The 12,311-nt window shown below is 36.9% G+C and overlaps 1 protein-coding gene across 1 annotated transcript in view; it reads left to right on the top strand.

Annotated features, from left to right (window-relative positions):
- CEP135 (centrosomal protein 135) overlaps positions 1–12,311 on the top strand; it is a gene marked incomplete at its 5' end in the record, with an annotated part of 80,568 nt that overhangs the window by 13,155 nt on the left and 55,102 nt on the right. Inside the window, 3 exons of the mRNA XM_082653516.1 lie at positions 50–191; positions 2,297–2,381; positions 11,665–11,793. Of these exons, the coding sequence (XP_082509642.1) occupies positions 50–191; positions 2,297–2,381; positions 11,665–11,793 (356 nt within the window). The remainder of the gene's footprint in view (positions 1–49; positions 192–2,296; positions 2,382–11,664; positions 11,794–12,311) is intronic.

The following is a 12,311-nucleotide window of genomic DNA, read 5'->3' as shown; positions in this document are numbered from 1 at the left end:
GTTTTGTTTTTAATTTTTTTTTTTTGAAATACACATTTGCTTTTTTTAGGTGGCAAGAAAAGAAGTATTGCTTTCAGGCGCCAGCGTATGCAAATTGATGAACCAGTCCCTCCTTCTGAAGTCAGTTGTTACCCAGTTCCTCAGCCAGATGACCCTTACATTGCAGACCTCCTGCAAGTGGCTGATAACAGGTGCATTAAATAATTCTTTGTTGGCTTCAGTTAATTGATCACTTGGTTCCCCTTCAGTCTCTTCATAGTAGGGCTTCTGTCTTCTTAACTAGCGTATCTCTGGTGCCTAGCACAGAACTTTGCACAAGCACTCAGTAAATGCTTTCTGAGTGTATTCTGAATATAGAAGGTTTTTACTTGTTTTGAAACTTTTGATTTCAAAGAGATCATATATCTGATGTTTCTGTCCATATTTGATTTAAAACAATTTAGTGCCATCTAGAGCCTATTTCAGTAGAGTTGCTTTGACATTTAGTTTCATCACCCAGTAAATCTTTTACAGACTCCTTATTACTTCAGATTTTTGTCAAATACCAGTAGACATGAGTAGACTTGTAACTGGCTTTGAAATTCTGCTTCATGATTCTCTAACTGTATATGTTGATATTTCCTTAAATTGGAATCAGATATAAATTGTTTTAATTAAAACTTCATTAAGTTCTCTGGAAAAGGCACTATGTAACTGTTCTGGGGATGTAAAGATGAATAAGGTGGTGTTGCAGCTTTTGAGAAGCTTATAACCCAGTATAATAAAGATGAGACAAAGGAATACACAAAATGCCATTAAGAAAATTATAAGAGGTACAGAGGAGTGAGAGAGCACTAGTGACAGCCTCTGTGGTCTTAGCTGCAGAAACAGTTTAAAGTACGGAACACAGTAGTGGAAATGGTTAGTGCAGTTAGCTTTTTACTTTGTAGATTATGCAGAGAATATGGGGGAGTTTTCTACTTTATTAATCTCAATATAGAAAAAAAAAAAAAGACATTGAGGGACCAATTAGGATCTTTTAGCTCAGTTCATCTCACACAGTATTATGTACCTGTATTTATATAGTTATCTGACCTTACCCATGAAATATCTCGTGTTTTGTTTTTATGGTACAGTTATAATCTAGGACTTAGTGTGTTAGTATTATGCAAGAAGTTTTTGGGGGCTACATGTGTTATCATTTTCTGTCTTTTTCTTTCACCTTAATGTTCTTCTTCATTCTTCTTTTCTATCAAACCATCATAGGTAGCATTAGTCTCTTGATTATCTTGTTTGTTTTAATTTGCATGTGCACATTTAACTGTATTCAGAGTCATTCGTGCATATGTAAGTGTGGTTGCATACATACTCCTCTCCTACACCTAGATTGGTAGGAAATGTTGGTTCCAGTAATGGCAGGGACGAGCAGTGTTTAGCCTTACTCACCCCTACTCCATGGAAAATCTCTTTTTTTTTTTTTTTTTTGCGGTATGCGGGCCTCTCACTGCTGTGGCCTCTCCCGTTGTGGAGCACAGACTCCGGACGTGCAGGCTCAGCGGCCATGGCTTCACGGGCCCAGCCACTCTGTGGCATGTGGGATCTTCCTGGACCAGGCCATGGACCCGTGTTCCCTGCATCGGCAGGCGGACTCTCAACCACTGCGCCGTCAGGGAAGCCCCTCTCTTAAAAGCAGACCTGGCTTCAGGCTTTATTTTTCCGGTATGAAAGTGGTTGTGTCATATTTATGTTAATGCGTGGCAAAGTTTGATGTAAAACAAATACATTTGGGCAGTTGCAGAATTCAGATAATTTAGACAAATCTTGTTTCTCTTAGAATTAACGAGTTCTGGAAAGGAGTAGGTTTTTTACTGTAGTTACTTGGAAAGTGGTAGTATTTCTCAATATTTTTCTTTTTTCTAGGATTGCAGGATAGTTCATTAGAAAATACAGGGTCATGTAGGATCCCTTATTTCACTTTATAATATTGTGAATTTTGGACTAGACGCTTAGTTCCCTGAACCTGAGAATTGGCAACAGTACCTGGAAGAGTTGTCCTGAGGATTAAAATGCAGTAGTAGGCATAATGTATCTGAGTTTCAAATTATTTACCACTCAATTTTTTATCTATTCTTGGAAAATTAAATCTGCAAGATGATGTACTCTATGCCGTGGCTTCGGAACCCTTTGGCACAGCACCTCCTACCTCACTGAGAAACAAAAAGTAGAGGGTTTTTAAGAGAAGGCATGTAGTTTAATTTCTTGTTATTTTGTATTTCTTAACAAAAGTATATTGACATTAGTTATAAATGTGTTTCAGAATTCAAGAACTTCAGCAAGAAGTCTGCCAGTTACAAGAAAAGTTAGCAGTGATGGAAAGTGGACTGAGAGATTATAACAAGCAGGTAGGATTTTTATTTACTTGCATAGTAGGTGTGATTGTATGTGAAATTAAGTTATATTTGATATTACTGATACTGAGTTTTTAAAACAGCTCTTCTTTTTCATAAATTTGTTAATATTTAGAATTAATAGATGGAATGGCTTAGATGGCTTCAGGGCATTCAGTCCATTCCCTTCATTATGCATGGAGGTGAATAGTAGTTTTTTGTTTTGTTTTGATTTTTTTAAGGTGAATCATCTGTCTCCCCAAATATAACCATATTAACTGTTTCCATCTCAGGAGGTATTTTATTAAAGTGTGTTATGCTTTGTAATGGTATTTTAAATAATTTTTTAATCTTACTATAGATTTTGTCATTTTGAATATAAGGCTCTTCGAAAGTTACTTTTCTGTGTTACCATATTTGTTGCATGTTTTTGCTACAAGCACTAGTACCCCATAACACAGTTTTCTGAAGAAGCAGGGGAATTAATAGATGCAGAGTTAGATTATAACTTTAACAAGCTTTGTTCTTTCCTACTTTCTGTTGACGTCTTGGCTAAATTCTGACTTGGATAATTATAGGCTTTCTTTCTTAACAGCTTACTGAAGTTTAAATTGGGTAACATGTTTTTCATTTTCTGCACATGACTACGTTTTTTTGGAGTGAAGAAATCTGCACATACAAATATAGATGTAACTTATATGTTGGTGTAACTGTTAGGTTTATAAAGTACTTTGAAGATTACTTGGATAAAATGGAGTTAAAAGGAATTATAATGTCAACCAAAAAACTTACTTCATGGAGAGATGTTGAAGATATCAAATATGCACATGAGATGAATTGTATTGATATTTTTCAATTTATATTCAGTCATTCTTTCATCATATTTTTTTCCAAGTACTTTATGAACATAAACTGACCAATCTTTACTATCTCTGCATGAGGTGGCTGGGGTGTTTGGAGAAAATAACCTGACCATTCTGATTGAAACCACCAATCTATTGTGGTTATCAATCTTGATTGAGTCCACTGTGTTCCCTATCAGTTTTTTTTTGTTTGTTTGAACTTGTTCTGTTTTTCTCAGCATATATTCCAGATTTTACTGTACTCTTCAAGCTCTTTCCCTGGACTATAAGACCCTCCTTCTCAGGATATCACCTTTTTCTCAATTTCCTATCTCTACCCCTTTAAAATGAGCAATATTCACACTCAGGCTCTCCTTAAGACTTAGTGGGTAGGGTGGTACTTCTTCCTGTTTAAGGTTTAGTCTTTCTGCCTATGCACTTGGCCCTATTTCCTCTCTTCTCCTTAGGATATTGCTTTAATCAATTATTCTTCAACAAGCTTACATGGCCGCTTTACAATTATAAATTTTTTAGTCTTCTTAACAGTCCGGTGAGGAGGCACTAGTGTCATCACTAATATCCCGTTAAAAATCTCTTTTAACTACTTTTCCCTCTTGCTAATTAATGTTTTCTCCCTCATAAGTACTTCTCTAAAGAGTATCTTATTCTTCTTTCTCTGCTTCTTCACCTCCTGTTCACTCCATAACCTTTTGCATTCTGGCTTCTGTCCCACACTTTATAAATTGACCTAGTAATTGATACCACTGACATCAATTGCTACCTCCAGAAGGATACTTTAAGTCTTCATTTTTGTGACCCACTCTGTAGTATTTGACATCATTCATAATTTTTCTTTGAAACTCATCCATGGCTTCATTTTCTGTTGGTTTTCCTTTTCTTGCTTTTTTTTTTTTTAACCTCTTATAATATCTTCTTTGCTTTTTTCCTTTGCCTGCTCCCTAAAATATCACTGTCTCTCAAGACCCTGTCTTTGACTCCTTCTCCTCTCCCTCTGTGTTTTCTCAAATAGTCTCATCCACTCTCTTAGTTTATTACCTGAATACTGATGGCTCCCCAGTGTCTCAGGCTCAGACCTCTCTGCTGAGGTCCAGACCCATATACCCAACTTGACACTGGGCATTTTCACTTGGATGAATGCTCTCTGTACACATATGCCTAGTACTGAACTTCCCAACTTCTGTCTCAAATCTCTTTTTCCTCCTATATTCTCTACTTTGGTTGGGAGCATCAGCATTTGCCCAAGCCAACATTCTGTAGTCTTTCTAGATCTCATTCTCCTCCTGTCACACACCACTCCCATGCTCTGTCAGTTCTGAGTGCTTCTTAAACTTACTACTTCTGCTCTGCCCTATCCCACTGGCCCTAATCATCTCTCATATATTCCTACAATGGTCTTCCTGCCTCTGGTCTTATTCTTATCAAATTCATCCTTTAGTCCAGAGTAATATTTCTCCCAGCGAAGTATTCAGTGCTTATCATAATTAGTTCCTGCCTAATTCTTCAGACTCATCTCCAACTATTAGTTTCCTCGCACATTACAGTCCAGTCATACTGAGTCATTTCTGCTCTCTCAAACATATCGTGTTGCTTTATGCTTCTCTGTCACTGCCGGGAACATCCCTCCTTTCTTCTCTGACTAGCATCATTTATAAGTTTTTTAGACTTGTTTATTTGATAAGGCCTTCATTAATTTCGATAGAAATGATTGTATAATGGAGTCTAAATCACTCTATTCCCTTGACTACTTTGGTACCGTATACCTATTTCTATTTTTCTACCATTGAATAACATATTAAAGCAATTATTGGTTAGCTTGCTTGCTTTTCCTGTAAAGCTGTGTGTTCCTGAAAGTAAGGGACTGTGTTTTATTCATCTTTGTATACTTAAGAACAAAGCTCAATAATTGTTTGTTAAATTGAATACGTGGTTTTTGTTTTCAAATTTTTTGGAAAACAAAACCAAATATTGAAAGTGTGTGGGGTTTTCTTTTTTTTTAATATTTGAATTTTATTTTATTTATTTTTCTATACAGCAGGTTATTATTAGTCATCAATTTTATACACATCAGTGTATACATGTCAATTCCAATCGCCCAATTCATCACACCACAATCCCCCCACCCACCCGCGGCTTTCCCCCCTTGGTGTCCATATGTTTTCTCTCTACATCTGTCTCTCAACTTCTGCCCTGAAAAAAGGTACAGATGAACCGGTTTTCTACGTTCCCATACATGCGTTAATATACAATATTTGTTTTTCTCTTTCTGGCTTACTTCACTCTGTATGATAGTCTCTAGATCCATCCATGTCTCAACACATGACCCAATTTCATTCCTTTTTATGGCTGAGTAATATTCCATTGTATATATGTACCACAACTTCTTTATCCATTTGTCTGTCGATGGGCATTTAGGCTGCTTCCATAAACTGGCTATTGTAAATAGTGCTGCAATGAACATTGGGGTGCACATGTGTTTTTGAATTATGGTTTTCTCTCGGAATATGCCCAGTAGTGGGATTGCTGGGTCATATGGTAGTTCTATTTTTAGTTTCTTAAGGAGCCTCCATACTGTTCTCCATAGTGGCTGTATCAATTTACATTCCTACCAACAGGGCAAGAGGGTTCCCTTTTCTCCACACCCTCTCCAGCATTTGTTGTTTGTAGATTTTCTGATGATGCCCATTCTAACTGGTGTGAGGTGATACCTCATTGCAGTTTTGATTTGCATTTCTCTAATAATTAGTGATGTTGAGCAGCTTTTCATGTGCTTCTTGGCCATCTGTATGTCTTTGGAGAACTGTCTATTTAGGTCTCCTGACCATTTTTGGATTGCGTTGTTTGTTTCTTTAATATTGAGCTGCATGAGCTGTTTATATATTTTGGAGATTAATCCTTTGTCCATTGATTTGTTTGCAAATATTTTCTCCCATCCTGAGGGTTGTCTTTTCTTGTTTATGGGTTCCTTTGCTGTGCAAAAGCTTTGAAGTTTCATTAGGTCCTATGTGTTTATTCTCGTTTTTATTTCCATTACTCTAGGAGGTGGATCAAAAAAGATCTTGCTGTGATTTATGTCAAAGAGTGTTCTTGCTATGTTTTCCTCTAAGACTTTTATAGTGTCTGCTCTTACATTTAGGTCTCGAATCCATTTTGATTTTATTTTTGCATATGGTGTTAGGGAGTGTTCTAATTTCATTCTTTTATATGTAGCTGTCCAGTTTTCCCAGCACCACTTATTGAAGAGACTGTCTTTTCTCCATTGTATATCCTTGCCTCCTTTGTCATAGATTAGTTGACCATAGGTGCGTGAGTTTACCTCTGAGCTTTCTATCTTGTTCCATTGATCTATGTTTCTGTTTTTGTGTCAGGACCATATTGTCTTGATTACTGTAGCTTTATAGTATAGTCTGAAGTCAGGGAGTCTGATTCCTGCAGCTCCGTTTTTTTCCCTCAATACTTCTTTGGCTATTTGAGGTCTTTTGTGTCTCAATACAAATTTTAAGATTGTTCTAGTTCTGTAAAAAATGCCATTGGTAATTTGATAGGGATTGCATTGAATCTGTAGATTGCTTTGCGTAGTAGCGTCATTTTCACATGTTGATTCTTCCAATCCAAGAACATGGTATATCTCTCCACCTGTTGGTATCATCTTTAATTTCTTTCATCAGTGTCTTATAGTTTTCTGTATACAGGTCTTTTGTCTCCCTAGGTAGGTTTATTCCTAGGTATTTTATTCTTTTTGTTGCAATGGCAAATAGGAGTGTTTCCTTAATTTCTCTTTCAGATTTTTCATCATTAGTGTATAGGAATGCAAGAGATTTCTGTGCATTAATTTTGTATCCTGCTGCTTTACCAAATTCATTGATTAGCTCTTGTAGTTTTCTGGTGGCATTTTTAGGATTCTCTATGTATAGTATCATGTCATCTGCAAACAGTGACAGTTTTACTTCTTCTTTTCCAATTTGTATTCCTTTTATTTCTTTTTCTTCTCTGATTGCCGTGGCTAGGACTTCCAAAACTATGTTGAATAATAGTGGTGAGAGTGGACATCCTTGTCTTGTACCTGATCTTAGAGGAAATGCTTTCAGTTTTTCACCATTGAGAATGATATTTGCTGTGGGTTTGTCATATATGGCCTTTATTATGTTGAGGTAGGTTCCCTCTATGCCCACTTTGTGGGGAGTTTTTATCATAAATGGGTGTTGAATTTTGTCAAAAGCTTTTTCTGCATCTATTGAGATGATCATATGGTTTTTATTCTTCAATTTGTTAATATGATGTATCACATTGATTGATTTGTGTATATTGAAGAATCCTTGCATTCCTGGGATACACCCCACTTGATCATGGTGTATGATCCTTTTAATGTGTTGTTGGATTCTGTTTGCTAGTATTTTGTTGAGGATTTTTGCATGTATATTCATCAGTGCTATTGGTCTATAATTTTCTTTTTTTTTTTTGTATCTCTGTCTGGTTTTGGTATCAGGGTGATGGTGGCCTCATAGAATGAGTTTGGAAGTGTTCCTTCCTCTGCAATTTTTTGGAAGAGTTTGTGAAGGATGGGTGTTATCTGTTCTCTAAATGTTTGATAGAATTCACCTGTGAAGCCATCTGGTCCTGGACTTTTGTTTGTTGGAAGATTTTTAATCACAGTTTCCATTCCATTACTTGTGATTGGTCTGTTCATATTTTCTATTCCTGGTTCAGTCTTGGAAGGTTATACCTTTCTAAGAATTTGTCCATTTCTTCCAGGTTGTCCATTTTATTGGCATAGGGTTGCTTGCATTAGTCTCTTAGGATGCTTTGTATTTCTGCAGTGTCTGTTATAACGTCTCCTTTTTCATTTCTAACTTTATTGATTTGAATTCTCTCCCTCTTTTTCTTGAGGAGTCTGGCTAATGGTTTATCAATTTTGTTTCTCTTCTCAAAGAACCAGCTTTTACTTTTATTGATCTTTGCTATTGTTTTCTTTGTTTCTGTTTCATTTTTTTCTGCTCTGATCTTTATGATTTCTTTCCTTCTGCTAACTTTGGGTTTTGTTTGCTGTTCTTTCTCTAGTTCCTGTAGGTGTAAGGTTAGATTGTTTATTTGAGATTTTTCTTGTTTCTTGAGATAGGCTTGTATAGCTATAAACTTCCCTCTTAGAACTGCTTTTGCTGCATCCCATAGGTTTTGGATCGTCGTGTTTTCATTGTCATTTGTCTCTAGGTATTATTTGATTTCCTCTTTGATTTCTTCAGTGATCTCTTGGTTATTTAGTAATGTATTGTTTAGCCTCCATGTGTTTGTGTTTTTTACTTTTTTCCCATGTAGTTCATTTCTAATCTCATAGCGCTGTGGTCAGAAAAGATGCTTGATATGATTTCAATTTTCTTAAATTTACTGAGACTTGATTTGTGCCCCAAGATGTGATCTATCCTGGAGAATGTTCCATACACACTTGAGAAGAAAGTGTAATCTGCCGTTTTCAGATAGCATGTCCTATAAATATCAATTAAATCTATCTGGTCTATTGTGTAATTTAAAGCTTCTGTTTCCTTATTTATTTTCATTTTGGGTAATCTGTCCATTGGTGTACGTGAGGTACTAAAGTCCCCCACTATTATTGTGTTACTGTCGATTTCCTCTTTTAGAGCTGTTAGCAATTGCCTTATGTATTGAGGTGCTCCTATGTTGGGTGCGTATATATTTATAATTGTTGTATCTTCTTCTTGGATTGATCCCTTGATCATTGTGTAGTGTCCTTCCTTGTCTCTTATAACATTCTTTATTTTTAAGTCTGTTTTATCAGATATGAGTATTGCTATTCCATTTTTCTTTTGATTTCCATTTGCATGGAATATCTTTTTCCATCCCCTCACTTTCAGTCTGTCTGTGTCCCTAGGACTGAAGTGGTTCTCTTGTAGGCCGCATGTATATGGGTCTTGTTTTTGTATCCATTCAGCAAGCCTGTGTCTTTTGGTTGGAGCATTTAATCCATTCACGTTTAAGGTAATTATCGATATGTATGTTCCTATGACCATTTTCTTAATTGTTTTGGGTTTGTTTTTGTAGTTCCTTTTCTTCTCTTGTGTTTCCCACTTAGAGAAATTCCTTTAGCATTTGCTATATAGCTGGTTTGGTGGTGCTGAATTCTCTTAGCTTTTGTGTGTCTGTAAAGCTTTTGATTTCTCCATCGAATCTGAATGAGATCCTTGCCGGGTAGAGTAATCTTGGTTTTAGGTTCTTACTTTAAGTATATCATGCCACTCCCTTGTGGCTTGTAGAGTTTCTGCTGAGAAATCAGCTGTTAACCTTATGGGAGTTCCCTTGTATGTTATTTGTCATTTTTCCCTTGCTGCTTTCAATAATTTTTCTTTTTCTTTAATTTTTGCCAATTTGAGTATTATGTGTCTTGTTGTGTTTCTACTTGGGTTTATCCTATGTGGGACTTGCTGTAGTTCCTGGACTTGGGTGGCTATTTCCTTTCCCACGTTAGGGAAGTTTTCAACTATAATCTCTTCAAATATTTTCTCAGGTCCTTTCTCTCTCTCTTCTCTTTCTGGGACCCCTATAATGCAAATGTTGTTGCATTTAATGTTGTCCCACAGGTCTCTTAGGCTGTCTTCATTTCTTTTCATTCTCTTTTCTTTATTCCGTTCCGCAACAGTGAATTCCACCATTCTGTCTTCCAGATCACTTATCCGTTCTTCTGCCTCAGTTATTCTGGTATTGATTTCTTCTAGTATAGTTTTCATTTCAGTTTATTGTATTGTTCATCTCTGTTTTTTTCTTCTTTAATTCTTCTAGGTCTTTGTGAAACATTTCTTGTATCTTCTCGATCTTTGCCTCCATTCTTTTTCCAAGGTCCTGGGTCATCTTCACTATCATTATTCTGAATTCTTTTTCGGGAAGGTTTCCTATCTCCACTTCATTTAGTTGTTTTTCTGTGGTTTTATCTTGTTCCTTCATGTGGTACATAGCCCTCTGCCTTTTCATCTTGTCTATCTTTTTGTGAATGTGGCTTTTGATCCACAGGCTGCAGGATCGTAGTTCTTCTTGCTTCTGCTGTCTGCCCTCTGGTGGATGAGGCTATATAAGAGGCTTGTGTAGGTTTCGTGATGGGAGGGACTGGTGGTGGGTAGAGCTGGGTGTTGCTCTGGTGGGCAGAGCTCAGTAAAACTTTAATCTGCTTGAATGCTGATGGGTGGGGCTGGGTTCCCTCCCTGTTGGTTGTTTGGCCTGAGGCAACCCAACACTGGAGCCTATGGTGGGCTCTTTGGTGGGGCTAATGACAGACTGTGGGAGGGCTCACACCAAGGAGTACTTCCCAGAACTTCTGCTGCCAGTGTCCTTGTCCCCACGGTGAGCCACAGCCACCCCCCCGCCTCTGCAGGAGACCCTCCAACACTAGCAGGTAGGTCTGGTTCAGTCTCCCTTGAGGTTACTGCTCCTTCCCCTGGGTCCCAGTGCACTCACCACTTTGTGTGTGCACTCCAAGAGTGGAGTCTCTGTTTCCCCCAGTCGTGTCGAAATCCTGTAGTCAAATCCCAGTAGCCTTCAAAGTCTGTAAGTCTAGGAATTCCTCCTCTCGCTGCTGGACCCCCAGGTTAGGAAGCCTGACGTGGGGCTCAGAACCTTCACTCCAGTGGGTGGACTTGTGGTGTAAGTGTTCTCCAGTCTGTGAGTCACCCATCCAGCAGTTATGGGATTTGATTTTACTGTGATTGCGCCCCTCCTGCAGTCTTATTGTGGCTTCTCCTTTGTCTTTGGATGTGGGGTATCCTTTTTGGTAGTTCCAGTGTCTTCCTGTCGATGATTGTCCAGCAGCTAGTTGTGATTCTCGTGTTCTCCCAAGAGGGAGTGAGAGCACGTCATTCTACTCCGCCATTCTTGGTTCAGGTTGTTTTTCCAGATTCTTGTATGTGAATTCGTGGTTGGTAGTGATGTTTTTAATCATAGTCTGTTGTTTTCTAAATAATAGATAATTAATTAAATTCACTCCAGCCTCATATCCTTTTTAATATTGAGTTTCAGTAGCAAATCACTTTCCTTTGTGTTTTACATTCATTTGTTTATCCCACATTTATTCCACCAGGCAGTGAAGTAGTTCACACTCAATTCCAGTAGTTAGTAGTTTCTTTTTATATAAACATTGCCTACTCTTAGAGGAGGAAAAAACAAAACAAAAAAATTAGGAAGAATCTCTTCAATAAAAATACTTATGAAACTTATGTTGACAGTTCTTAGGTTGATATTTTCTGTGTATATTTTTGCTCTGCATAAATGCATTTCGTAATCCCATTTATGTGTGGGTATATATATGAATGTTAATCTTTTGTATATATTGTGGGACCTAAGAAAAATGGAAGTATATCCAAATAAATGTTTGTCCAGTGTTAATCATGTCAGTTGAAAACCCGAGTTCTTAAAATGATAGCACGACTTTATGTCTTCAGATTGAACTAAGAGAACGAGAGATAGAACGACTGTCGGTTGCATTGGATGGGGGTCGCTCCCCTGATATCCTTTCTCTGGAGACTAAAAATAAAGCCAACGAAAAGCTTATTGCTCATTTAAATATTCAGGTAATGAGTTTTATAATTATTTCACTGAGCATATGAAACCATAAGTGTTTATAATGGTCTGTGGGTTTGTGAAAGTGACAGCGTTGTTTTCTTGGCTATTATTTACGGTGGAAAAAATTTGATGGAGTCAAAGTATCCAAAATTGGGTACAGCTATTGAAAACTCATGTTTTTTAAGAATATTTAATGAGGTAGGAATATATACACCATAATGATAAATATTTAAAAGGAGAATAAACCATAGGTAAAATGTAACCTTCAATTTGCTTTAAAAAAAAATGTGTGTGTGTATAGAATTGCTGACTAATAAGAACCTGCTGTATAAAAAAATAAAAAAAACACTAGGTGAACACACACACACACACCAAAAAAATGTGTGTATGCATTCAGAAAGAGAAAACACTAGAAGAGAATACACCAAAGTACACTAGCAATGTTTATCTTTGTGTGATGGGATAGTCTTCTTTATGATTTTCTCCATTTTCAAAATTTTTATGACAGTATTTCTTTTATAATATA

Source organism: Grampus griseus (genome assembly GCF_964374135.1).
Source record: "Grampus griseus genome assembly, chromosome: 4".
NCBI classification, from domain to species: Eukaryota; Metazoa; Chordata; class Mammalia; order Artiodactyla; family Delphinidae; genus Grampus; species Grampus griseus.
The sequence above is the reverse complement of the archived record's forward strand: the minus strand, read 5'-3'. Positions and strand labels throughout refer to the sequence as shown.